General features: G+C 58.8%; 1 protein-coding gene across 1 annotated transcript in view; it reads left to right on the top strand.

Annotated features, from left to right (window-relative positions):
• Positions 1-26,250, top strand: part of Itpr3 (inositol 1,4,5-trisphosphate receptor type 3) — a 61,726-nt gene extending 35,476 nt beyond the window's left edge. The window contains exons 17-58 of the mRNA XM_048347949.1: positions 661-780; positions 1,068-1,250; positions 2,934-3,185; positions 3,294-3,438; positions 3,790-3,931; positions 4,281-4,480; positions 5,094-5,223; positions 5,653-5,710; positions 6,816-6,981; positions 7,865-8,029; positions 8,107-8,181; positions 8,538-8,663; positions 9,754-9,876; positions 9,963-10,163; positions 10,489-10,740; positions 10,912-11,037; positions 11,122-11,247; positions 12,289-12,409; positions 12,846-13,036; positions 13,475-13,623; positions 13,736-13,844; positions 13,932-14,022; positions 14,113-14,282; positions 15,256-15,430; positions 15,557-15,741; positions 15,919-16,119; positions 16,282-16,392; positions 16,837-16,932; positions 17,040-17,141; positions 17,233-17,319; positions 17,806-17,916; positions 17,992-18,184; positions 18,395-18,520; positions 19,465-19,637; positions 20,243-20,407; positions 21,154-21,346; positions 21,834-21,938; positions 22,027-22,154; positions 22,904-23,069; positions 23,622-23,782; positions 25,038-25,199; positions 25,464-26,250. Coding sequence (XP_048203906.1) covers positions 661-780; positions 1,068-1,250; positions 2,934-3,185; positions 3,294-3,438; positions 3,790-3,931; positions 4,281-4,480; positions 5,094-5,223; positions 5,653-5,710; positions 6,816-6,981; positions 7,865-8,029; positions 8,107-8,181; positions 8,538-8,663; positions 9,754-9,876; positions 9,963-10,163; positions 10,489-10,740; positions 10,912-11,037; positions 11,122-11,247; positions 12,289-12,409; positions 12,846-13,036; positions 13,475-13,623; positions 13,736-13,844; positions 13,932-14,022; positions 14,113-14,282; positions 15,256-15,430; positions 15,557-15,741; positions 15,919-16,119; positions 16,282-16,392; positions 16,837-16,932; positions 17,040-17,141; positions 17,233-17,319; positions 17,806-17,916; positions 17,992-18,184; positions 18,395-18,520; positions 19,465-19,637; positions 20,243-20,407; positions 21,154-21,346; positions 21,834-21,938; positions 22,027-22,154; positions 22,904-23,069; positions 23,622-23,782; positions 25,038-25,199; positions 25,464-25,532 — 6,130 coding nt within the window. The 3' untranslated portion in view covers positions 25,533-26,250. The remainder of the gene's footprint in view (positions 1-660; positions 781-1,067; positions 1,251-2,933; positions 3,186-3,293; positions 3,439-3,789; positions 3,932-4,280; positions 4,481-5,093; positions 5,224-5,652; positions 5,711-6,815; positions 6,982-7,864; positions 8,030-8,106; positions 8,182-8,537; positions 8,664-9,753; positions 9,877-9,962; positions 10,164-10,488; positions 10,741-10,911; positions 11,038-11,121; positions 11,248-12,288; positions 12,410-12,845; positions 13,037-13,474; positions 13,624-13,735; positions 13,845-13,931; positions 14,023-14,112; positions 14,283-15,255; positions 15,431-15,556; positions 15,742-15,918; positions 16,120-16,281; positions 16,393-16,836; positions 16,933-17,039; positions 17,142-17,232; positions 17,320-17,805; positions 17,917-17,991; positions 18,185-18,394; positions 18,521-19,464; positions 19,638-20,242; positions 20,408-21,153; positions 21,347-21,833; positions 21,939-22,026; positions 22,155-22,903; positions 23,070-23,621; positions 23,783-25,037; positions 25,200-25,463) is intronic.
• The last annotated feature ends 319 nt before the right edge of the window (positions 26,251-26,569 follow it).

Here is a 26,569-nt window from a genome sequence, read left to right as displayed (position 1 = left end):
TGGGGGGAGCGCAGGGCCTGCCTGGTAGAGTATTGCAATCATCCTGCACTGTTGACACATTCCTGCCTCCCCAACTCCCTCCTGAATTGGTCCCAGTCTACAAATAAGCCAGTCTTGGGAGACCCCCAACTCCCCACCAGTGACCGAGTCCAGTGCCTCTCTGAAACAGCTGTTGTATGTATTTGTGTGTGTGTGTGTGTGTGTGTGTGTGTGTGTGTGTGAGCTGGGGCTTGAACTCAGGGCGTAGACACTGTCCCTTAGCTGTGTTTGCTCAAGGTGGGTGCTCTCCCACTTGAGAGCCACCTGTCTCCTTCTGGCTTTTTGGTGGTTAATTAGTGATAAAGGTCTCACAGACTTTTCTGCCCAGGCTGGCTTTGAACCTCCATCCTCAGATCTTAGCCTCCTGAGTAGCTAGGATTACAGGCAAAAGCTACTGGCACCTGATTTTGGATGTTATATTTTGAATATTCCCTGGCCTTGGCCTCCGTCTGGCCTCCCTTCCCGAGGTATGCCCTCTCGGTGCCTCGGAAAGTCTGTCCCACCCCGACGTGAGCCCTGGGGAGGGCAGGAGCCATTTGCTGCCGGTGGTCAGCTGGGAAGGAGGAACTTCTCCCTGCAGCGCAGCCTCTGAGCCCTGCCTGGCCTGCTCTTCCACCTCAGGTTTCTGGACTACCTCTCTGACCTGTGTGTATCCAACCACGTGGCCATCCCCGTCACCCAGGAGCTCATCTGCAAGTGTGTGTTGGACCCCAAGAACAGCGACATTCTCATCCAGACTGAGTAAGTCCCCCGGGGGCCTTTCCCAGGGCCCCTCCTTCAGGCCCCCTTGACCTGTTGTGGTGCAGACTGGAACTGTCACCCCGGCCCTCAGTAGAAAGGAGCCCGGTGCCTGCTGAGGGCAGCCCCGTGCCCAGCCCTGAGCAGGAGGATGGGGCCCAGAGGCAAAATAGCCACAGGCTGTGCCTTGGAGAAACTCGGGGCTGTGTTTCACATCGAGGCCGGCTCACGTGGCTGGGGCTTTGCACAGAAGCCCAGCGTGACCGGATGACTTGTTCTGCTGTCTGCAGGCTGAGGCCCCTGAAGGAGATGGCCCAGTCCCACGAGTACCTGAGCATCGAATACTCCGAGGAGGAAGTGTGGCTCACCTGGACCGACAAGAATAACGAGCACCATGAGAAGAGCGTGAGGCAGCTGGCCCAGGAGGCGCGGGCCGGCAATGCCCATGACGAGAACGTGCTCAGCTACTACAGGTGCCCTGCCCCGCACCCCAGCGGCCTTCGCGGGAGGGACCTGATCCCTGAGTGCAGGGAGCCCCAACAGCGGCAGGGGCTTTTGCCTCTGCCGGAGGCGGTATCCCTGCTGTCACTTCCTTGTCCTGCACAAAACTGTCCTCCCGCCAGGCTCAGCATTGGGCATCAAAGAAACCTCACCTATCTCCAAAGATGTCTTAGGATACCAGATGGGTCAGGTGCTGGGGGCTCACGCCTGTCCTCCTAGCTACTCAGGAGGCTGAGATCTGAGGGTCAAGGTTCAAAGCCAGCACAGGCAGAAAAGTGCCCTTGAGACTTTTACCTCCAAGTAAGCACTCAAAAACTGGAAGTGGAGCCCTAAGCAAGAGAGTTCAGGGACAGCGCCCAAGCCCTGAGTTCAAGCACCATAACCAGAAATAAAAAAGATAGCAGACAGCCCTTCTCATTGCACACTTGTTCTAGGCATTCTTAGGAGCACCTCACCGGCTGCTCATTTATGCCTTACAAGAACTCTAGGAATGCTGGGCGCCGGCGGTGCAGACCTAGCTACTTAGGAGGCTGAGATCTGCGGATCACAGTTAGAAGCCAGCTCAGGCAGAATAATCCAAGAGGCTTTATCTCCAGTTCACCATTCAAAAGCTAGAAGTGGAGGTGTGGCCTAAGTTAAGCTAAGTTCAAGCCCTAGTACTGGCAACACACACACACACACACACACACGCACACACATGCACACACACGCGCACACACACGCGTACCTAGGAATTAGGTCTTACTGCTCTCCTTGTAAAGTTGAGAAGTAGAAGCACAGAGAAGGGATGGAACTTGCCTAGGGTAACTGAGCCAGAGTCATGGGGCTTGCATGGTTTACACTCAGGCTGTCTGGTTCCAGAGTTGGTAATGAGGTAAGAGGAGACAGGGGACATGTCATCCTTCAGTGAAGAACACATTTAACTCCTGCCATCCCTTTTTAGATGGCTCTTCCATCTAAGTCGTACACCTTTCACCAGCCATCGCTTCCTTCCTGACTGTCCCTACTTGCCCTCTCTCAGCCTCCCTTCATCTCCCAGCTGCCTGCTTCCTTCCTGTAAGGATCTATCCCGTGGAGCCATAGAGTCCCTCCCTCCCTTCCTCCCCCCTTCCTTCTTCCCTCCCTACTTCCCTTCCTCCCTTCTTCTTTGCTTCCTCCTTCCCTCCCCATCCCTCCCCCCTTCCTCCCTCCCTCCCCTTCCCTTTCTTCCTTCCTTTTTTTTTTTTTTTTGCACCAGTCCTCAGGCTTGAACAAAGGACCTAGGCGCTGTCCCTTAGCCTTCTCAAGGCTGGTGCTCTACCACTTGAGCTACAGCTCTCCTTCTGGATTTCTGGTGGTGAAGTGGAGATAAGAGTCTCACAGACTTCTTCGCGCAGGCTGGTTTTGAACCTCAGTCCTCACCTCAGCCTCTGGAGTAGCTAGGAATGCAGGAGCGAACCACCACTGCCCAGCTGGGTTTTTCCTTTTGTAGACAAAAAGGAGGTTGGCAACTCTTCATCACAGACCTGGGGTTGTCCATCTTTAGACTGTGTCTTTTCGGTCATTGTGGCGCGTGCATGGTTTCACCCGTGTCCCTCTGCCATTTGTGGGGTCCTGGCCTCACGCAGACCAAGCTAGCAGAACCCCGTGTCCTGACGGGCCTTCCTGCCCCCCAGGTACCAGCTGAAGCTCTTCGCCCGCATGTGCCTGGACCGGCAGTACCTGGCCATCGATGAGATCTCCCAGCAGCTGGGCGTGGACCTCATCTTCCTGTGCATGGCGGACGAGATGCTGCCCTTCGACCTGCGCGCCTCCTTCTGCCACCTGATGCTGCACGTGCACGTGGACCGCGACCCCCAGGAGCTGGTCACGCCCGTCAAGTTTGCCCGGCTCTGGACTGAGATCCCCACTGCCATCACCATCAAGGAGTGAGAGGGAGGAAGGGAGGGCGAGTTGGGGGGCCCGAGCTGGGACCGAGGCAGGGCCGTGTGTGGGTCACGAGGTCCTCACTCACTCGTCCGGGCTCCTACCCCCAGCTATGACTCTAATCTCAACACTTCCCGAGATGACAAGAAGAACAAGTTCGCCAGCACCATGGAGTTCGTGGAGGACTACCTCAGCAATGTGGTGGGCGAGGCTGTGCCCTTCGCCAACGAGGAGAAAAACAAGCTCACCTACGAGGTGGGCTGGGGTTAGGGGGTCTGTGGGGATCTCCATCCGCGCCTAGGGTGGGTTGTGGGATCTATTACCCCACTTTCCTCTCTGCCTCCAGCCCCCACCTGGGGACACAGAAGGCTGCAACTCCCCCAGATATACAATGCTTGGAAGAGGGCTGGTCGCCTCTTCCTGCCCCACTCACCCCATCAGCCAGGATCCCCTCTCTCCCAGAGACCCCACCATCCCCAGAATCCTGTCCTCATTATTTCCCCTTCACCTTGATTTCCGGGTCCTGGCCCCGCCCCCAAGAAGCCACACCCCCTGCCGTGGCCCCGCCCACCCTGACGTCCGCCCCTCCCCCCCCACCTTCCGCAGGTGGTCAGCCTGGCCCACAATCTCATCTACTTCGGCTTCTACAGCTTTAGCGAGCTGCTGCGGCTCACGCGCACGCTGCTGGGCATCATCGACTGCGTGCAGGGGCCGCCCGCCATGCTGCAGGTCTTCGAGGACCCAGGCGGTGAGGCCTTGCCGCCGTCCCACCCACTGCCCTCTGGTTCCTTAGCCTCTTCCTGGTACCCAAAGCCCTCTGAGCACCCCTCTGGGCCACCTGTCTCCTGGCTCTGCTGCTGGGTAGCCAAGCGCCCCCAATTTCTCCAACTGGGGATGGGGCAGAGGGGTCCCTGGCCAGCTGTTGTGAAGACCCTGGGGGCTGTTGGGCTGCCCTCCCCCAGGAAGCCTTCCTGGGTTAGTAACCAAGCCTTTGCCCTGTAACTGTCATAGACAGAGCCCACGCGCTGGCCCCAGCCCCCTGGGCGACCCCCGCAGTACACCGCCTGCAAACCCTTTCTATCCCCTCTGACCCGCAGGCAAGAACGTGCGGAGGTCCATCCAGGGCGTGGGGCACATGATGTCCACCATGGTGCTGAGCCGCAAGCAGTCTGTCTTTGGTGCCCCCAGTCTGCCTGCGGGCGCCGGTGCTGCTGAGCCACTGGACAGAAGCAAGTTCGAGGACAATGAAGACATTGTGGTGATGGAGACCAAGCTGAAGATCCTGGAGATCCTGCAGGTGGGTGGGCAGGGCCGTGGTGGGGGAGCAGGGAGCAGGGAGCAGGGTGGATCTCTTCAGATCTTCACGAGGATCGGCATCTAGCCGGTGGTTCTCAGACCCTGGCCATCGGCCCGCCAAAGATTGGCTAGCCCCACCCAGACCTCCAGACTCAGGGGGACACTTTTTTTTTGGGGGGGGGGGCACAGCCTGTCATGATAAGCCTTTCAGGTGGCCCAACGTTGCACTAAAGTCTACCTCAGTTCCCCCCCCTTTCACAGATAGGAAAGTGAGGAAGAAGGGGACTTCCCAAAGTCCCATAGAGATTTGAGCGCCCGTTTCTCTGTGAGCCTGAGCCTCTCCAGCAGCTCCTAGGGAAGAGGCGCGTGGCGTTGAGAGGAGGGAGGACGCCCTTGTGGGTCAGCAGAGGGCATGCGGATAATGTCTGGGCAGAGCAGTCAGAAGAGGGATTTCTGACCAGGTCTGGTCCGGGGGTTGCGGCCAGAGGCTCTGTCCCCCATGAGGATACAGGCCAGCCATGGACTCAGTTTCCCCATCCCTTGAGAGCCTTCGGGCTGTTTACAAAGGAGGACAAGAACTTGTGCTCCCTTCCCCACCCTCTGTCTGTCTCCAGTTCATCCTCAACGTGCGCCTGGATTACCGCATCTCCTACCTCCTGTCGGTCTTCAAGAAGGAGTTTGTTGAGGTGTTCCCCATGCAGGACAGTGGGGCTGACGGCACGGCCCCTGCCTTCGACTCTACCAGTGAGCGAGCACCCCTATTTCCCACTGCCTGCAGCAGGTGGGGGCCCAGCACGCACGGCACGGGGACGGCTCCCGGCCCTGCCCGCTTCCGGTCTGCAAAGTCCTTTCCTCCACACTGCCCTGTTTGACTGCCACACTGAGGAGGAGCGGCGGGGACCTTCCTCCTGCTCCTGCGTGGGGGAAACTGAAGCCCCTAGGGGCCAGGGACGTGTCCCAGATGACAGCCAGTCATAGGCTGAGCCACCCCTGGACCTCTGGCTCCTGACTCACGGGCCCCAGATCGCCTTGCCCCATCCCGGAGCTCTGCACCCCGCCCAGGAAGGCACAGGCAGCAGGGTGGTTGGGATGGATTCTTCTGAATGCCTCTTCCTTCCCTTTCCTGGGCATGGCCTGACCCACAACCCCGTCTGTCTGTCTTGCTCCTCACAGCAGCCAACATGAATCTGGACCGCATTGGAGAGCAGGCGGAGGCCATGTTTGGAGTGGGGTGAGGCTAGGGTTGAGGTGTTGGGGGGATGCTGATACTGGCTTGCCGCCTCTGCTGGGGTGTCTGGGTTTCCCTGAGGATGGGGGCCTGGCTTCTCAGTGTCCTCCGCAGACCCTCACCGGGCTGGGTGCTCTGCACCTCTTTTGTTGGCCAGCTTCGGATCTTAGTCATCTTTCTCGTTTCCCTGCTTGGGTCACGTGGCTAGTCAACCCCTCCGCCTCCCCCATCCCATGGCAAGAAGGAAGTGTGGGGCTTGTAACCTGGCATCCCCCTTTGATAGACTGGGCAGGGGTGTAGCCCACAGTTCCTGCTGGCTGTTTCTGTTTCCTGCTCCTCCTTAGTGTTTAGCTCAGCCAGTAGACTCCTTCCTTCTCCAAATGGTGCTTTAAACCCATACCACAAATCACATTAACTCCCAAGGGGAACCAGTGGCCTTGATGCAGTTATCAAAATATTGAGGAAAACAAATCAAAAGTGACAGTTCTATATGTGCTCTTTATTAGCACGTTAAATAGCCAGCCACATGGGTGGGTGTAATTAGCAAGTACTCAACGAAAACGGTATTTTACAATTTCCATTAGCAACTCTGAGGTGAGGTGAAAACCTCTGTGATTTTTTTTTTTTAAACTGGTAACAAACTCACGAGGTACAGCTAATGGTTCCTCGGGAAGGAAATACTTCATTAGAGAGCAGTAAAAAGCAAGATGTCAGCCTGGTGCTGGATGGGCGCTGGTGGCTCATGCCTGTCATCCCAGCTCCTCAGAGAGGCCGAGATCCCACGATTATAGCTTGAAGCCAGCCCAGGCAGGAAAGTCCATGAGACGTTTACCTCCCACTTAACCACTAAAAAAGCCGGAAGTGGAGATGTGACTCAAGTGGTAGAGCACTAGCCTTGAGCAAAGGAGCTCAGGGACAGCGCCCAGGCCCCAGGACCAGCACCAAAGTAAAATAATAAAGCAAAGTAATAAAGTAAGATGCAGGGGACACAGGCTTCCCTTGAGAGGCCCAGGACAGGGGCTGTGGCAGAGTGAGGCTCTCTCCCCCCACATTGGGGAGCAGGAGCAGGGAGGACTAGCCATGCCCACGCCTGCACCCCTGTCCGCAGGAAGACCAGCAGCATGTTGGAGGTGGATGACGAGGGCGGCCGCATGTTTCTGCGCGTGCTCATCCATCTGACCATGCACGACTACGCACCGCTGGTCTCGGGCGCCCTGCAGCTGCTCTTCAAGCACTTCAGCCAGCGCCAGGAGGCTATGCACACCTTCAAGCAGGTGACGGGGGCCTCCTGGCTTCCAGCTGGGCTTCAGGCTTGTGCTGGACTGAGGAAGTGGCTCACAAGTTGGGGGGTGGGGCGGAGAGAGGGATTGGGGTACACCAGAGCCTGCTAGCCTTGCTGAGCTCCTCAAAGGGTGAGAAGGGCCGCCTTGGGCTCCTCCCGGCTTGGCGCAGGGCCTGCTGTTTCTCACACCGTGGACGGTGCTTGAGAGTTTGCAAGTATTATGCACACCCATGCTAAGTGCTTCGACTCATGCCAGGCACACGGGCAGTCCTGTGTGTCATGGTGACCGCACGTCCCCACCACAGCTCCCTGTCAGCTGTCTGCTGCCGAGGCTGGCATTTAGCAAGTGCTTACTGTGTACCGGTTTGCATTATCTCCTGGAATTGTCCCAGTAGCTCATTCCCATGAGAGGGAGAGAGAGAGGAAATGGAGGCCTAGGGCGCTTTTCCCATCTTGCCTTTTGGCCTAGACTAAGGAAGGTAGGATCCAACTGACATCCTGGACTTGCCAGTTAGGACCCTCTTAGGGTCATGCTTCGTGACACCCGTGTATTTTCCCCTCGGCGGTGTGAGGGAGCGAGTGACAGGCCACAGTGGCCTGTGACATGACTCAGAGGTTAACTGACGCCAGCTGAGGGCCACTCAGAGCAAGGGAGTAAAGGAGGTTGGTGGTCATCAAGGAGGACTTCCTGGAGGTGGTGAACTTATGGCAAGGCCACAGCTACTGAGGAATAGATGAAGGGGGTGGTGGTGTGGGAAACAGGTGGGAGGCACAGGGAGGGGTGTCCGGGCTTAGGGAAGGTGCTAGAGTTCTCTTCAGTGGCCATGCACGTGGGGGTACCTTGTCCCACCAGTCAGACCCTGCTCCACCTTCAGGTGCAACTGCTGATCTCAGCCCAAGACGTGGAGAACTACAAAGTGATCAAGTCGGAGCTGGACCGGCTGCGGACCATGGTGGAGAAGTCGGAGCTGTGGGTGGACAAGAAGGGCAGTGGCAAGGGCGAGGAGGGGGAGGCAGGCCCTGCCAAGGACAAGAAGGAGGTGAGCGGGTGACGGGCTGCTGGAGGGGGTCTCAGGAGGGCCGGGCCTGGCTGACCCTATGCTGTCCCTGTCCCCAGAGGCCCACGGATGAGGAGGGCTTCCTGCAGCCGTCTGGGGAGAAGAGCAGTGAGAACTATCAGATCGTCAAGGGAGTGAGTGACCCCTGCATCTCTAGGGTCGGGGCTGAGCCTCCTCTGCCCCCCCCCACCCCACCCCCCTTGGCTCCTCCAAACAGCACTGCTGGCCCGTGGAAAACAGCCCTGCGAAGGTCCAGACGGGATTATTTTAAAGCTGGAGGAAGTTAACCAAGTTCCATTTCACAGTCCTATTGTTCTATTTATTTCTATGGGTGGAATTGGGTTTTCAGTGCTTCTCTGGCTCGGTGCCATGGTCTGGCTTCACAGTTGTGACCTCCTTCCCACTTGCCATCCCCCTGTTGGTGAGTGAGCAGAGAGAGCCTGGAGAGTGGGGGACACAGGGCTCTGGGCTCACCGGCCTCTTTCCCCAGATCCTGGAGCGGCTGAACAAGATGTGCGGCGTTGGGGAGCAGATGAGGAAGAAGCAGCAGCGGCTTCTCAAGAACATGGATGCCCACAAGGTCATGCTGGACCTGCTGCAGATCCCCTATGACAAGGTGACCTTGACATTGACCTTGGACTCCCCTGGGCAGCTCTGCTCAAACCCCGATCCGTCCCAAGCTGTGCAGTAGTCCCTACAGGCCACCCAGCCCAGCTTCACCCTGACCTTTTACACCATTCCATACTCGGAGGCATCTTCAGTTGAATCTCAAACTTCAACTCTCGACTCCTTGCTCAGATTCACCTTGACTTGGGTTTGACTCAGCCTCATCCTGCTTCTTAGCCCTGACCCTCTTTCCCTCCTCTAGTCTAACCCCTGGGAAACACAGTGAACCTCACTACTCTACCTTGACCCATGCTGTCAGTGCTGCTGGCTTTGATTCCTTCCCTAGGTCTCACTGTCCTCAGGACTGCTTGGCTCCAAATTCGAATCAGCTATTCTATCTGTCTGTCTGTCTATCTGTTCTCTACCACTTGACTTGAGCCATGCCCCCAGATCTCTTCTTAAAAGATTTTATATTAGCATATATTTGTTGTAGGACGGGATTTCAGTGTCATTTTCATACTTACATATAATATACCCCCAGGCAAACTCACCCATTTCCTGTGTCTCCCTCACTCTCCTCCCTACTTCTTAAAAAAGTGTCAACAGATCTCATTTTTCTGTTTTCATACGTGCCTGTAAAGTCCTTCGACCCTAGTTGCCCTCATTCACCCTTAGGTTTTTTTCAATTCTGAGGTTTGAACTCAGCGTCTTATCCTAGGCAGATGCTTTTGGACCTGGGCCACACCTCCAGCCTATTTGATTTTTTTTTTTTAAACTTTGAGATAGAAAGTAACTTTCCCCGGGCTGGTCTTGAACTTTCAGTCCTCCTGAGAAGCTGGGGTCACAGGCATGTCCCAGTACGCCCGGCCTCACCCTGAGTCTTGGCCATGACACCACCCCAGCTTCTCCAGAGCCGGAGCCCTTTGTTCTGCCCCCGTCTCTCAGCCCTTTGCACTGTCGGGCCAGGAGGCCAAGCTCTCCGTTAACTGGCTCTGGGTCCCCTTCGTGTTACGACGACCCCACACTTGTCTAGTCTGGAGCTCAGACCCCTCCCTCCGTGGTGGCCCAGCACCCTCTCCCCTTTTCCCCTTCGCATCCAGGGCGACGCCAAGATGTTGGAAATCCTGCGCTACACGCACCAGTTCCTGCAGAAGTTCTGTGCAGGAAACCCCGGCAACCAGGCCCTGCTACACAAGCACCTGCACCTCTTCCTCACGCCAGGGGTGAGGACCCCTGGGGCCCCTGGGCAGCGGTGGTGGTAGGGAGGGTGGCTCTCGGATTCCCTCTCTGACGGATGTCTGTCCTGCAGCTCCTGGAGGCGGAGAGCATGCAGCACATCTTCCTCAACAACTACCAGCTGTGCTCGGAGATCAGCGAGCCCGTGCTGCAGCATTTCGTGCACCTGCTGGCCACGCACGGGCGCCACGTGCAGTACTTGGACTTTCTGCACACCGTCATCAAGGCCGAGGGCAAGTACGTCAAGAAGTGCCAGGACATGATCATGACCGAGGTGAGGGCGGGCAGGGACACAGGGAAGCTGGGGGGGGGGGCGGGGGCGGTGGCAGCATTAGAGGAGTCCACAATGGGTCTTGAAGAGGGGACCCAGGGGGAGAGGCTGCAGATCTAGTAGACCTTGGGCTGCGAGAGACCTCAGGCAGAACCCTGTGGAATACATCGCACTTAATACATACCAGCTAGCTGCGGGGGGGAGGGGGGGCCGGGGAGGTGGAGGGCTGAGCCCCAAAACGCAGGCAAGGGAGGACTTTCCTATATGCTAGTTCTCCCTGGTAAGGCTGGATCGAGGGGTCTGATGCCTCCTGCCCGCCCCCCCCCAGCTGACCAATGCCGGTGAGGACGTGGTCGTGTTCTACAATGACAAGGCCTCGCTGGCCCACCTGCTGGACATGATGAAGGCCGCCCGCGACGGCGTGGAGGAGCACAGCCCGCTCATGTACCACATCTCACTGGTGGACCTGCTGGCCGCCTGTGCGGAGGGCAAGAACGTCTACACCGAGATCAAGTGCACGTCGCTGCTGCCGCTGGAGGACGTGGTGACCGTGGTGACACACGAGGACTGCATCACGGAGGTGAGGGCCCTGGGGGCCCCCCCGGGGGTCAGAGGGGGTGGGGGGAGACGGTGACAGAGCCAGGCCAAGGACTTCTGTAGTCCTTCCACGGAGGAGACCGGAGGGCGGCAGGGAGAGTGGAGGGAATCGGGAGGGGGAGTCTACTGCCTGACCCCCCCACCCGCTGCCCAGGTGAAGATGGCATACGTGAACTTCGTGAACCACTGCTACGTGGACACGGAGGTGGAGATGAAGGAGATCTACACCAGCAACCACATCTGGACGCTGTTTGAGAACTTCACCTTGGACATGGCTCGGGTGTGTCTCCATGGAGGGTGCCTGGAGAGGGGCTCGAGCTGGGGGTCTGGTGGCGGGTAGAGGGTTCACAAGTCTTCCCTCTAGGTCTGCAACAAGCGTGAGAAGCGCCTGGCGGACCCCACCCTGGAGAAGTATGTGCTGACTGTGGTGCTGGACACAATCAACGCCTTCTTCAGCTCCCCGTTCTCAGAGAACAGCACCTCGCTGCAGGTGGGCTTTTGGCCCAAGCCTAGTCCCTTGGACAGGCTCCAGGCTGGCGGGGGGGGCGGGGATGGAAATGGAGAGCCACACCTGCCTTGGAGCACACAAGAAACGACACCAGTTATCCCCGTGGTGTAACAAATGGGTCCTGGGTTAGTTTAAAACAAGCATTTAGGGCTAGGGATATGTCATAGTGGTAGAGTGCTTGCCTAGCATGCACGAAGCCCTGGGTTCGATTCCTCAGTACCACAGAAATAGAAAAAGTCAGAAGTGGTGCTGTGGCTCAAGTGGTAGAGCAGTAGCCTTGAGCAAACGAAGCTCAGGGACAGTGGTCAGGCCCTGAGTTCAAGCCCCAGGAGTGGCAAAAACAAAACAAAACAAAACACAAAAAAACGATCTCATGGTTCCATGGATCAAGCATTTCAGTGAGGACAGTACTGTCAAAGAGTACCCTTAGTTCCGAGGGTATGGAGAGTGTTGCGGGGGTAGTGGCCTCACACACTCACTGGAGATGAGGTGGCTGAGCTCACTGCTCAGACCTGCAGGGGCTGGTTGGTCACGGTATTCTGGTACCTTCTCCACCGTAACGTCTTGCAGGCATGGAAAACTCTGGACAACCCAATTGTTGCCCGTCCCCAGATTCTCAGACTGGAGTCAGTTCTCAGCCCTGGGGCCTGTCAAAGGAAACAGCCAGGTTCCCTTGGCGAAGGGTCCCACCGTGCCAGCTAAATCATCACACCTGAAGGAGACAGAAGAAAGCAATGAAAGGGGCCCCCCATGGGCAGTGTAGGAGAAGTAGCAGAGCTTGCATAGAAGGCTCAAGGCCCTGGGTTCAGCCCCCAGCACCACACACAAAGGGCTGCCCCTGAGCCCTTCCAGCTAGGGATGGGAAGTGGGGCGGGTCGTGCACTGCCGAAGGGAGGGGAATGGAGGGGACTTTCTCACTGGTAAATAGGTACCTGGCCCTTCTCTGTGGGTCGGGATCCGAGGGCCTAGGCTGGCCTGGCAGGGGTGGGCCGAGCTACAGCAGTGGTTCTCTGCCTCTTGCAGACACACCAGACGATCGTGGTGCAGCTGCTGCAGTCTACCACGCGGCTGCTGGAATGCTCGTGGCTGCAGCAGCAGCATAAGAGCTCGGTGGAGGCCTGTGTGCGCACCCTCGCCATGGTGGGTGAGTGCCAGGCCTGGCCAACCTCCAGGTGCTCACAGGGACCACTTAGCCCAAAGCACCCGCTGCTCGCCTGCCCCAGGTGGATCCCAGTAAGCCCCCGGGTATCTACCTGGCACCTACAACCAAGAGCATCTGTGCCGGCTCCTTTGAGCCGGCTTCCCCGAGGGGGCCATGAGTGGCCCTCTCCAACTAGAGCAGTTCCCTTCTGTGTGCTTGGACTTGTAGGTGGTGAGGGGCCTGTGGAGGAGAAAGGGCGCCAAGTGGGAAGTAGAGGGAGGGGTGGGATCAGAGACACCGCACATAAGCGGGAAGAGGGCAGGTGCCTCAGCCCTTGTACCCTGGGCCTACTTCAGTCCCGCCCCGCCCTGACCCCCTGGAGCCCGGCCAAGCCGCCGCCACCACCCACCCCGGCCTCCAGCATCCCTTCTCCCCCTAGCCAAGAGCCGGTCCATCTCGCTACCCATGGATCTGGACGCCCACATCAGCGTGCTGCTCAGCGGCGGGTCCAGCTGTGCGGCGGCTGCCCAGCGCAATGCTGCCAGCTACAAGACGGCCACGCGGACCTTCCCCCGCCTCACCCCCACGGCCAACCAGTGGGACTACAAGAACATCATCGAGAAGCTGCAGGTGGGCAGGCCGCCGGGCAGCAGCCCGAGAGGCGCAGTCTCTGGGAGACAGGTCCCTTTGGATGCGGCCTGCCCTTCCCAGAAGGGGCTGGGCCTCCCCTCCGGGGCGGCTGGCGGGGTCGGAGCTCGTGCAAGTGGCCAAGCCATGCCCACTCCAGAGGGCACTTTCTGCTTTTGCAGTTTCTTTATGCCTGCTCCCTATGGGAGGGGGCTAGTTAGATGTTCCCCCGCCACCATGGCAGTAGAACGGGACTCAGGGACAGAGAGGGCAAGGAGTTTGCCCACAGTCACACAGAGCTAGAGGAAGGATGTGGAGAAAAGCCAGGTTTCAGCCTCGTCTGGGGTCCCTTAGGCAGGCCCTGCGCCACCTGTGGGGCTGTTGGCGGCTGGGGAATGTGGTCTTAGGCCTGGTGGTGACACTGCTCTGCCCCCACCCCAGGACATCATCACCGCCCTGGAGGAGCGGCTGAAGCCCCTGGTGCAGGCCGAGCTGTCCGTGCTGGTGGACGTCCTGCACTGGCCCGAGCTGCTTTTCCTGGAGGGCAGCGAGGCCTTCCAGCGCTGCGAGAGCGGAGGCTTCCTGTGCAAGTGAGCCGAGGCTGGCTGGCGCGGGGCAGGGTGCAGTGGGGACCCCACGGCCCCCTGGGGGAGCTGTGCGTGGAGGGAGGGAGGTGCCTGAGCGGCCGTCTCCCCCACACAGGCTGATCCAGCACACCAAGGACCTCATGGAGTCGGAGGAGAAGTTGTGCATCAAGGTGCTGCGGACCCTGCAGCAGATGCTGCTCAAGAAGACCAAGTATGGCGACCGGGTGAGTGCGAGGGGCGGCCGGGGGCGCTGCGGGCTGCGCGGGAGGGCCTGGGGCCTGCTCCGAGCCCCCGCTCCCATCCTCCCACAGGGCAACCAGCTGCGGAAGATGCTGCTGCAAAACTACCTCCAGAACCGCAAGTCCAGCTCTCGGGGAGACCTCCCGGACCCCGTGGGCACCGGTCAGTGCTGTCTGTCGCTGCCTCTCGTGGCCTGTTCCTCCCCCACCCCCCTCCATGCCGCTGCTGCACGGCCCTCTCTCTTCCCTCCAGGCCTGGACCAAGACTGGTCGGCTATCGCCGCCACTCAGTGCCGGCTGGACAAGGAGGGGGCCACCAAGCTGGTGTGTGACCTCATCACCAGCACCAAGAACGAGAAGATCTTCCAGGAGAGCATTGGCTTGGCCATCCGCCTGCTGGACGGGGGCAACACTGAGATCCAGGTGTGTCGTGGGGGGCTGGCAGCCCCTCACGTGTGTGTGTGGGGGCTCCACATCCCACATCGGCTCCTGTGTCATGTGGCTGCTTTGCCTTCTTCCTTCCTTCCCTACATCACCTCCTCCTTCTCACAGCCAGACCTAATCTGTCCTCCTGTCCTGCTGCCACGCATGTCTGTCCGTTCTGACCTCTCAGCCTCTGCTCAGCCCTCCTTCCTTCCTCTCTCCCCTCCTCTCTCCTCCTCCCCGCCCCCCCCAGCCTTTGATGCCCAACACTAGAAAACCTCAACTGCTTTAAGTCCATTGGTTCATTCATTCAGCATTTGGCAAGTCGGCATTGAGTGCCATCTGTGTTCCTGGCAATGTTCTAGGCACTGAGGGTTCAGCAGTGAAAAGGGACGAGCCTGTCTCTTGGTGCTTCCATCCTAGAGGGGACAGGGGTACAAGTGTCGGTGTAGGAAGTCTGGAGAGTATGGTTTGGGTCCGGGACTCAGGAGTACAGTGCACAGGATTCTGCCACAGGGAATGACAGGGAAGGCCTCCGAGGGGAGCCGGGATGAGCATGCGGACATTGACAAGAAGGCAGTTGAGGGGCAGTGCTTAGACTTCAAAGCAATCCCTCTGGCTGCTGTTGGTAGGGTGGGGCTGGGGGCCTGTGGAAGGCAAAGGCAGTCATGGTGGCTGGGATGGGGGTCCTGTGGGCCCCAGGCATCACAGTTATGGTAGTCTGGCCTTGAAGGTTACAACCTGTTGGCTTCTGGTGTTCCTGGCCCCTCCCGTAGCCTTAGTCACAGGGCATGCAGGTCTCTTTGTCCCCTCAGCCTCGGTTATAAGGCGTGTGTGTGTGTGTGAGTTTCCTCTAGTTTCTGTCAGCCTTAGGTGGGTCAGGGGTCCCACTTTGTTCCTGTAGTATAGGGTGAGGCTCTTGGGTCAGGGGCTGAGTGCTGAGGTTGCTCCTATCCCCCCTGCCCACTTCCAGAAATCCTTCTACAACCTGATGACGAGTGACAGAAAGTCAGAGCGCTTCTTCAAGGTGCTGCACGACCGCATGAAGCGGGCCCAGCAGGAGACCAAGTCCACGGTGGCCGTCAACATGAACGACCTGGGCAGCCAGCCTCACGAGGACCGCGAGCCCGCAGACCCCACCACCAAAGGTCAGAGGTGCAAGGCTTGGAGGACAGGATGTGCGGGGCAGGGGGCTGGGGAGGCGAACCAGGCGAGGGCGAGGGGCCGGGCAGCTCCCTCCCAGCAGCTCCAGCTCACTCGGTGTTGTTCTGCAGGCCGCATGGCCTCCTTCTCCGTTCCTGGCTCCTCATCCCGCTATTCGCTGGGCCCCAGGCTGCACCGGGGGCACGAGGTGGGTGAGCGTGTGCAGAGCAACGAGATGGGCACGTCCGTGCTCATCATGCAGCCCATCCTGCGCTTCCTGCAGCTGCTGTGCGAGAACCACAACCGTGACCTTCAGGTGAGCACCTGGCCCGCACCTGCCCGTCCACCCCTCCCCTGGCTGGGCATGGCGGCCACTGTGACTGGGTATGGCTCCCCTGGGGCTACAGCCAGAGGATGGGGTCCTCAGGCTGCCTCCCTCACCCCCACCCCCCTTTTTGGCACCCTACCACGCCCACCCGTCTGTGCTCGGCAGAACTTCCTGCGCTGTCAGAACAACAAGACCAACTACAACCTGGTGTGCGAGACGCTGCAGTTCCTGGACATCATGTGCGGCAGCACCACCGGGGGCCTGGGGCTGCTGGGGCTCTACATCAACGAGGACAACGTGGGCCTGGTCATCCAGACCTTGGAGACCCTCACCGAGTACTGCCAGGGCCCCTGTCATGAGAACCAGGTGAGCGGGCGTGGCACTGTGGGGGACAGCGGGACTGGCCGTGCAGTTGCGTAGGTGGGCAGAGTGAGCTCGGCAGGGAGAGCGGTGGAGGCCCCTGAGCCATCACTAACTCTCAGGGTGTCTGGGCTCCGGGTCCCCCACCCCCGTACTGCCTCCCGCCAGACTTGCATCGTGACACACGAGTCCAACGGCATCGACATCATCACCGCACTGATCCTCAATGACATCAGCCCCCTGTGCAAGTACCGCATGGATCTGGTGCTACAGCTGAAGGTGGGGCCCGGTGAGCCGGCACGGCGTGTGCGTGACGTGTGTGCTTGCGCATGTGACTTGCGTGTGTCTGGGGTGCATGGTGGTGTGTGTGATGTGCACAGTAGGTGTGACGCAGGCCTCTTTTGTGTGTGTAAGCCTACGTGCAGGGTGCTGTGGAAAATATATGCCTGTTTATGTTACATAAGGGCGCATCTGTGAGCAAACACGCTGGGATCTATTTATTCTAGACCAAGTCTGTTGTCTGGGCGTTTGCATTGCTGTAGGCTGGAGTGAGGCAGGCCTATGGCTGAGCGTGTTAATATAGGATCCTTCTCGGCCAGCTGGGGGTGGGGCTTGGCACGGTCATGGCACATCTTGGGGTCTGGAGGAGGTGAGGAGGAAGTTGTAGGGGCTATGCGGGGAGCCCTCAGATTTAGCCTGCTTCCTTGGGCCCCTTCCCTCCAGGACAATGCATCTAAGCTGCTCCTGGCTCTGATGGAGAGCCGGCATGACAGCGAGAATGCAGAGCGGATTCTCATCAGCCTGAGGCCCCAGGAGCTGGTGAGGCTGGGCTGGAGAGCTGGTGGGAAGGTGGAGCTGAGCCCAGCGGGTGGGGGTGGGGGTTAGGGCCGGGATGAGGGCGTTCCAGCGGGCCCTGTCCCTTCCAGGTGGATGTCATCAAGAAAGCCTACCTCCAGGAGGAGGAGCGAGAGAACTCCGAGGTGAGCCCACGTGAAGTGGGCCATAATATCTACATCCTGGCACTGCAGGTACCAGTCTCACTGGTGGCTCCACCCTATGGCCACGCCCCATGGCCACGCCCCACGGCCACGCCTATAACTGCCCTGTGCTCTTCTTCAGCTTTCCAGGCACAATAAACAGCTGCAGCATCTGCTGAAACCTGTGAAGCGCATCCAAGAGGAGGAGGCCGAGGGCATCTCTTCCATGGTGGGTGCCAGGGAGGGTAGGAGCTGGGTAAGTTTGGGAATGAAACCAGGACCGACAGAAATAGAATGGGCTGGGAACTAGGGGCGGGACTGTGACCTGAGGGACGGAAGGGATGCTACCTGAATGGTCCATGGGAGTCTGGGATGGGAGGGAATGCAGGGAGGAGCTCCTGCCCAAGGCTGGCCCGGAACTGAGGGATCTGAGTGAGGAGCTTGAGTCTGAAAGGGAATTAGAGGGTGGAGCTTGGGACAGGAGCTAGGCTGGACTGGGGCGAAACCTGGACTGACGGGTGGAAGCAAGACCTGGTGGATCTAGGCAGATCTGGATGCTTCAGGCAGGCTGATTGTCCTTGGGGTCCTCTGGCCGCTGCTATCCCACGCTCCTCCCGTTGGCCCCATTCTCTCCAGTCTGGGGCATCATTGGGGTCAGGGCTCATGCCTGGCCGTGGACATCTGGGCCTGACCCAGCCTTCCTCCCTGTCTTCAGCTCAGCCTCAACAACAAGCAGCTCTCACAGATGCTGAAATCCTCGGTGCCCGCCCCGGAGGAGGAGGAAGACCCGCTGGCTTACTACGAGAATCACACGTCACAGATTGAGGTGAGGCCTGAGGGCGTGGGGCGGGTGGGCCGGAGGACCTCCGGTCCAGGAGTGACCCCGCATCCCTGCTCGCAGATCGTACGGCAGGACCGCAGCATGGAGCAGATCGTGTTCCCGGTGCCCGGCATCTGCCAGTTCCTGACGGAGGAGACGAAGCACCGGCTCTTCACCACCACCGAGCAGGATGAGCAGGGCAGCAAAGTGAGCGACTTCTTCGACCAGTCCTCCTTCCTGCACAACGAAATGGAGTGGCAGCGCAAGCTCCGCAGTAAGGACCTGGGGTGCAGGGGGGCGGGGGTCCCACGCCCCTCACCGACGCCCCTTGTGCCTTCCTGGCCCACAAGTGGGTGGCCACGCAGGGGCACCGTGGCTGGGCCTGAGCAGGCAGTGGGCCCTCCTCCATGGGGCAGGTGTGTATGGGGGGGGGTCAGTCAGTGACCTTACCCCTGGCCCCGTCATGCCCACCCCCCCGTGCCAGGCATGCCGCTCATTTACTGGTTCTCCCGACGCATGACGCTGTGGGGCAGCATCTCCTTCAACCTGGCGGTGTTTATCAACATCATCATCGCCTTCTTCTACCCTTACGTGGAGGGTGCGTCCACAGGTGAGGACACGGGGCTGGAGGTTGGGGGGTGGGAGCCCATCAGGCTTTTACCTGGGTGAGGGCAGCGCCTTGGGGCCAGATGCAAGGAGGAGAGAAATGCCTTCCACCGGACCCTGGGTGCATGGGGGGAAGGCAGGTCTGGCCAGGGGCAGCAGGGTCCCTGGCCTCGTGGGAGATGACACGTGTGCACCTGGATATGGTACCAGCACCACGGAGGAGGGTAAATCCAGCCACTGGGAACCAAAGTCGGGAGGACTCTCAGGAAGGAAGGAGATCCTCGGGGTCCTCTGAATCAAGAGTTGTGGTGGGCTTGGGTGTGTTGGGGACTCAGTTTTGGCCTTGGTGGGGGAAGGGCGCCAAGAGCGAGTCGCTGCCCTTCCCCCAGCCCTGGGACAGTGTGGGAGGGAGCCCCTCCCACCTTCTGGCCTCAACCAGAAAAGAACTCCCCCCCAGCCCGGGGGGGGGGCAGCAAACACGTGCGTGATAGGGTTGTCCAGCCCACAAAGGAAGTTTCATGACATCCCCTGATGGGCAGCTCGGCTTAGCCAATGGCCCAATTCCTTCCCTTTCCCGCCATTACCACTATATAAGCCCCCCTCCCAATTAAAGCCTTTGAGACTCATTCAACCATCCAGCCGTCTCCCCGTTATCTTTGTCCTGTGGTTCCTGACACATTATGGGGGGCCGAGGAAGGGATTTCGGCATCCCACTTCAGCCTAGAGCAGTCCAGAAAGGACATGCCTTACTCATTCTGCCGGTATGAGGGGTAGGGCGGAGTTTCTTCCACAGAATTGAGGTTCAGGCATTTCCCCCCGGGAGATGGGGGGGGGAAGGGGTCCTCGAGACCCCAACATTGGAACATCTCCTCCAGGAAAGGGAGGAGAGGGGTCCTCAGAGATCCTGACATGGGTGCACCCCGTTTCCCAATGCTCGCTGGCCTCCAGGTGTGCTGGGCTCCCCCCTCATCTCGCTGCTCTTCTGGATCCTCATCTGCTTCTCCATCGCGGCCCTGTTCACCAAGCGCTACAGCGTCCGCCCCCTCATCGTGGCGCTCATCCTGCGCTCCATCTACTACCTGGGCATCGGGCCCACCCTCAACATCCTGGGAGCCCTCAATGTGAGTGCCCGAGGGAGCCCCTCCTCCAGCCACCCCACGCTTGTCCTGTGCCCAGCCCTGGGGCTGGCCTGCTGTTGCTAGCCACCCCTCTGCTTTGCCGGCTTTCTCTCTGTCAGGGTTCTAAGCTTGTTCTAGACTGGTGGTCTGGACCACTGAGTGCCCCATTCTCCCTTGTCGACTGAGGGCACTTGGCGTTTAGAGTGGGGCCGTTGGAATAGCAGCCTTGTTACTTGTGCACTTGCAGGTTGTACAAGTATTTATACATTAGACTATCACCTGATGGAAACAAAGTTCCTTAAGCAAGGGGGTGCTTTCCCTACTAGCTCAGTCACTGTGAAGACCAGGAGAGGCCTTCTTTCTGACCCCATCCTCCTTTGCCTGAGCCCAGGTGTTTTTCCTAGAGCCAGAGGACCCCGGGGCTTCTCTGTTGTGAGTCTCTGAACAATTGCATCCATGCTCTGCACCCAGTGCCGAGCTTAACCAGCTCTGACTCATCCCCACTGGAGGCCCGGCCTCTGCGCTGGTCACAGGGTGGGTCTGGTGGTCAAGTGGAGAGTCAGGGTGGAGGATGAGTTGTTGATCTCATATCCTGCTCTTGTGCCCAGCTGACCAACAAGATCGTGTTTGTGGTGAGCTTTGTTGGCAACCGCGGCACTTTCATCCGGGGTTATAAGGCCATGGTCATGGACATGGAATTCCTCTACCATGTGGGCTACATCCTGACCAGTGTCCTGGGCCTCTTCGCCCATGAGCTCTTCTACAGCATCCTGGTGAGCCACCTGTGGGGTGGGCTGGACTGGAGGGGGGTGGGGCCAGGTGCTCTGTCAGTCCATCTGTTCCGCCCATCATCTCCATCTCTTGGTGTTGGGCTGGGGGCAAGCCTGGACTCACAGCCAGACCCTGGGGTTGCGCCCCAGCTTGGCAACTGTAACCTATGTAACCTGGATGAGTTTTCTAACTTCTTGGCGCCTCATTACAGCCTCCACTATCTATAACAATTTTGGGGATGAAATGAGCTAATACTGTGTTAAAAAAACAAAAGCAAACAAACACTTAGAAGCCAAGCACCTGTAGCTCATGCCTGTAATCCCAGCTACTCGGGAGGCTAAGATGTGAGAATCACAGTTCAAAACCAGCCCAGGCAGGAAAGTTGGTGATTCTCTTTTCTCCAATTAACCACAAAAAAGCTGAAGAGGAGCTGTGGCTGAACTGGCAGAGTGCCAGTCTTTGAGCAAAAAGTTCAGCAATAGCACCCAGGCCCTGAGTTCAAACAAGAGCACTTAGAGCTTCCTGGCAGGTACATCGCCATCTTCCCTGCGTGACTGGTGTCCTCCCATTGGCCCTCCCTTCCACTAGGCCTCCCTACGGAAGCTCCTCTGGGAAGCTTCCTTGATCACAGCCACCAGCTTCTTTACCCGTGCCTGAGGGCAGTTCCCCCCACAGGAACCTTCCGGGGCTCAGACAGTGTCCCTAGGAAAAATGGCTGGCCCTTCGAGGCACCGTTTCTGTCTTGCAGCTCTTTGACCTAATCTACCGTGAGGAGACACTGTTCAATGTCATCAAGAGCGTGACCCGCAATGGCCGCTCTATCCTGCTGACTGCGCTGCTGGCCCTCATCCTTGTCTACCTCTTCTCCATCGTGGGCTTCCTCTTCCTCAAGGATGACTTCATTCTCGAGGTGGACCGGCTGCCTGGCAACCACTCCAGAGGTCTCTGGGAACTTGTCTGTGGGGCCGGTGGGGCGGGGAGGGGTGGCGCTGGGCCTGCACAGATGACTTGTGAAAGGGCCCAGGCGTGGCCTGCTTGCCCCACCACGCTCCTGGTCTGGCTCTGCTGTTGGGCTCTGGGGAAGTCTAGCTCATGGGGGTCTAGAGCAAAGGATCTGGTTGAGGGGGTGGGGAGCCTTGAGAACCACTTGCTGGGGAGCTGGAGCCCCTTACAGACCTGTCATTCTTGTTAAGCGTGGCATTTGCAGGGGCTGCTGGGGGCCAGGCCCGGGGAGGCGGAGCCTGGTCTCTGCCTTAGGATACAGCACAGTAGGGTGGAGAGAGGAAAACCGTATTGTGTGGGGGAGCAGGCACGGGGAACAGGCGGGATCCAGGGAGACCTCCTGGGGGGTGTCATGCTGGAAGCAGATCCAGGAGGATGAGGCCAGGAATTTCAAACTGCTGGTGACCTTGTCCCTGTCCCCTCCAGCCAGCCCCTTAGAGATGCCACACAGAGCCACCACCTTTGTGGGCACGTGCAGTGGGGACAAAATGGACTGCGTCTCCGGGGTCGCGGTGGCTGAGGCCCTGGAAGGTGAGGCCGGGGTGTCTGGGAGGCAGCGGGTGGGGAGGGCGGGGAGAGGGAGGCGGGTGGCCTGCGTCTGACCCCTCTCCACTCGCAGAGGATGAGGAGCTGGACAGCACGGAGCGGGCCTGTGACACGCTGCTCATGTGCATCGTCACTGTCATGAACCACGGGCTGCGCAATGGTGGCGGCGTGGGGGACATTCTCCGCAAGCCCTCCAAAGACGTGAGCACCGCCGCCCCGTTCCCCTTCCCCCCCAGCCCCATCCACATGGGTGGCTGGAAAGGGTCCTGACCTCGGGGCGCAGCTGGCCAGCGGCCTGGCTCCTCACAACGCTCCAGTGCCGCCCACCCCTCCGATCCCCACATCCAGCTGTCCGTCTTCCCCACTCCTTCCCACCCCATCCCCCAGAGTTGGCTCAAGGAAAGAAAGTTTGCACCCACACCGTGCCCTCAGGCCAGGGAAGGTGTGAGTCAGGCGGTGGAGGGGGGGCAGGCGGGGTAGGGCATGGCAGGGCAGGAAGCTGAGTCGGCTGCGTGCGGCCTGTGGAAGGAGGCTCCAGAGTCCCCAGCGTCAGTCCACTCCCAGTAGCTTGTGAGCGAGTGGGAAGCCTCCTCTCTGGCCAGGCAGAGGTTTCTGGAATGTGTGAGGTTAAGAGTCCTGAGGGTGGGGTGGAGAACTCAGAGCTAGCCCTTTCTCTAAACAAAAGTCAGGGGCAGAAGCAAACGGTGACTTCTAGGCCCAGTTGTGCATGCCATAGCTGAACTTCAGGCTTCCCCCAGCTACTGTCTGAGCTCGCCCTTCAAATCTCCGCTCGGGGCTTATGATCACAGGTCTTGCTCTGGGAACCATGATCCCCGAAGCCCAGGCCCTCATTTCCTTCTGCTGGGGCCTACACCCAGTGACCGCAGCCCTGACCCCTGTGCGAGCCCTGCCCTGGCTGATGAGCCCAGCTTCTCCGTCTCACCCTGCAGGAGTCTCTCTTCCCGGCCCGCGTGGTGTACGACCTCCTGTTCTTCTTCATTGTCATCATCATTGTGTTGAACCTCATCTTTGGGGTGATCATCGACACCTTTGCTGACCTGCGCAGTGAGAAGCAGAAGAAGGAGGAGATTCTCAAGACCACCTGCTTCATCTGTGGTGAGGCCTGCGCGCAGCTGAGCGTGCTTGAGGCCAGCAGCAGCCCCACCCTGGGGAGTCTGCCCAGGGCGGATGGCCTGCCGATGGCAGCTCATTCATACCCTGACAGAGGAGAGCGTGACCTTGCATGCCCTTGGAGACAGAAGGGAGGGGCAAGAGCCTCAGAAACCAACACTTCAAACCCTCCTGGGTGACTGATGAGGAACCTGTGGCTATCGGTGGCCTGGAGCTTCTGTTTTCTGTCTAGTGTTCTTCCCACCCAGCCATGCCCTCACCAGCCACCCGCGGCCCAGGAGCAGGAGTCACCTGCGGGACACAGCCCTTGTCTAGCTCACCCCACTTCCCTGGGCTTGGGGATTCTGGCATTTGATCTCAGAGTCCCTGGCTGCAGCAGGCAGGGTAGGAGCTACCTGGCTCCAGTGGCTGATGCTTTAAATAGAGTGACCTATATAGCCCAGAGTGGGCTGTCAGAAGCGGTCACCATGAGAACAAGTGTTTCTTTCACCGGTGGCTGCCGGAGGCCATGGTTGCTTTCTTGTCCTCACCCCGTAGGCCTGGAGAGGGACAAGTTTGACAACAAGACAGTGTCCTTTGAGGAGCACATCAAGCTGGAACACAACATGTGGAACTACCTGTACTTCATTGTGCTGGTGCGCGTGAAGAACAAGACAGACTACACAGGCCCTGAGAGCTATGTGGCCCAGATGATCAAGGTGAGGGCCAAGCTGGGTGGCCTCGAGTCCAAACTGCTGTGTACCATAGACCCTTTTGGCCATGGTATCCCGTGTCCCCTGGGCCTGGAGTGTCCATGTCTGCTTGCACCATCCTGGAAAGCCTGGAAGGGGACACAGCTCCGAACACCTGCAGGGAAGCCAGCAGGGGAGAGAGGAGAGGCTGGTGTCAGCCCTTGGCTATAGAGAGCCCTGTCACCTGACCACTGCCTCTGAGTGGTGCTGGGAACAGAGTGAATCATGGCAACTGCATCAGCCCCAAAGGACAGGCTAGTCTAGACCTACGATGTAGCCCTGGGAGCTGTAGAAAGCGGAGACCTTGTCCATACTCAGGGCTACTGCTCTGTGGAAACTGAGTGGCCTTTACTAGTTCAGCTTCCTAATGTGGGAAGCTAGCCTGTGAGGGAGCCTGGAAGACTCAAAAATGTCAGGCTTATTACAACTGGGCCTGGTGGCATGTGCCTGTAACCCCAGCTGCCCAAGAGGTGGGGATCATGGTCCGTGGCCAGATCAGGTAAAAATGTAAGAGCCCATCTCAAGCGCACTACAAGCAAAAGAACTGAATATGAGGCTTGAGTGAGAAAATGCTTGGTCCTGAGTTAAGCCCAGTACTTAAAAAATTTTACTTAGAGGAATCAAATACGACCTGTCCAACTTGACTAGTTACGAAGGCAATAAGGAAAGTTTCATCCTTTATGTCTGTATTTTGAGCGGCTTTTTGAAGAGAATTCACAGCTTGGAACAAAGAGCTAGAAAACTGCGTGGTACTGTCCCCTCCCTCTCACCCCGCCTGTTTGGAGGCGCCTGCCCCTCAGACCTGTGACAGGTGCCCACCCTCCGCTGTAGAGCTTCTGCTCCCTCAGTTTGCCATCTCTCGGACTCCCATCTTTCTGAGGCGTGGGGTGGGGTACGTGTGTCAGGGCAGGAGGGAGGGAGGGAGGGAAGAAGGAGGTTGGGTCTGGGTGCATAAGCCTTCTCCACACCTAGCGATGTCAAAATAAACAGATGACGCTGATAGCAGCGAAGGACTCAGACTCAGTGGACCAGGCAGGGGAAGGGAAGGCAGCCTGTCATGGTGGCAGAGGGTCACTGCTGGCTGAGTCCTCCCCAGGCCAATTCAGACTTTCCTATGACACACTCCTAGCAAGTCATTCGCTCATGGGTGTGGCCGAGGCCTCCGTAGTTTCCGAAGCATGGCCTCCCCACGCCTGCTCACTGCACGGCTGGTCTCTTTCAGAACAAGAACTTGGACTGGTTCCCCCGCATGCGGGCCATGTCGCTGGTGAGCAACGAGGGTGAAGGCGAGCAGAATGAGATCCGGATCCTTCAGGACAAGCTCAGCTCCACCATGAAGCTGGTGTCTCACCTCACTGCCCAGCTCAATGAGCTCAAAGAGCAGGTGTGTGCCCTGACCTGGCCCAGCCCGACCTTGGGGTCCCCTAGGGGACCCAGCCGCCACAGGGTGGGAAGGGTGGTGGCCAAGGCCTCAGGTCAGACACGTCCTCTGTGCTGTATGGACAGCTAGGCGGGGTGGGCACCCCTGCCACTAGCGCGATGTGTCCCTTTCCTTGTAACTGCAAGGCAGGCCATCCGAGGGCTCGCTGCGGACGGGGCCCCTAGCGGGAGGGGGGCCAGGTGACCTGACGGGGTCCATTTAATTTAGATGACGGAACAGCGGAAACGCAGGCAACGACTGGGCTTTGTGGACGTCCAGAACTGCATGAGCCGCTGAGGGGAGTCGCCGGAGCCCCCAGAGGGGCTCTTGGTCACTGAAGACTGCAACTGGGACCAACGCTGCCCGCTTCCTCAGGCCAGGCGCCCACCCAGCCTTCCTCTCCCCAGCCCAGGCTCTGACCAGGAGGGGGCGCCTGAGCGCCGACAGCCCTGCCTAGGGTCCTAAAGACTCCAGTTCATTAGGACTCAGTTTACCGAAATGCCTTAGAGGACGATAGGTCTTTGAGACCCCTGTTCCTCCAAGCAATAACTGACATTCCTCTGTAGCAAGGTAGTTGGGGGTGGGGTCACCTCTTTGTCTCCCAAGCACTACATTTTGGTTGTTGCCGGGCCCCTGGGGGAGGTGGCAAGAATGCTGTTACTAGCAGTTAGGGCTTTAACTTATTCCAGAGGGGGAGTGCACAGCCCTGCGGCGGCTGCACCGCTTCCCCTGTGCCTCTGCCTGCTGCAGTGTGCAGACCTCGCTGCCCTGTCCGGGAGGCCTGTTGGCCCAAGGACAGCTGGCCCTGCTCCCCGGCCAGCCTCTCCCAGGACCCCCGCAGAAGAGTCCTGCGCCCTGCCCCGGGGGCCAGGGGCTGAGCTGGGAGCAACTCTTTTTTTTTTTTTTTTTTTTGACTGCTTGTTTTTCTCCTTGTGGTGTAATGTTTTACAAATTGTGTGTCCCCAAAACTAATGTTAATTGCCTTAAATAAATTAATAGAAATCTAGTCAGCCTAGTCAATGAAGCAGGCCTGTGTTTGCCGCCACCGCCCCCCACCCCCCAGGGCTGTTATTATCCCATAGAGGATAGAACACCAGCCTCTTCCCCAGCCTGACCTCTCCCCCTCTCACGAGGTGCTGAGTGACACCTGTCCTGCTATGACTCCTACCTGGACTCCCAGCACACAGCCAATCCAGTATGGTGGGTTCCACTGGAATCTCTTGTGTTTTTTCCTGTTTCGAAACATCCTGCTGCCCTAGGACTGTTCCAGTGCGGGTGCTGCTGTCCCTGGCTGTGCTTCTCCACAGGAGGGTCTGTGTGGAATGTGAGGAATG

This window comes from Perognathus longimembris, chromosome 6 (assembly GCF_023159225.1).
Source record: "Perognathus longimembris pacificus isolate PPM17 chromosome 6, ASM2315922v1, whole genome shotgun sequence".
Taxonomy (NCBI): domain Eukaryota; kingdom Metazoa; phylum Chordata; class Mammalia; order Rodentia; family Heteromyidae; genus Perognathus; species Perognathus longimembris.
Note: the sequence above shows the minus strand (reverse complement) of the source record. Positions and strands in the feature narration are given on the sequence as shown.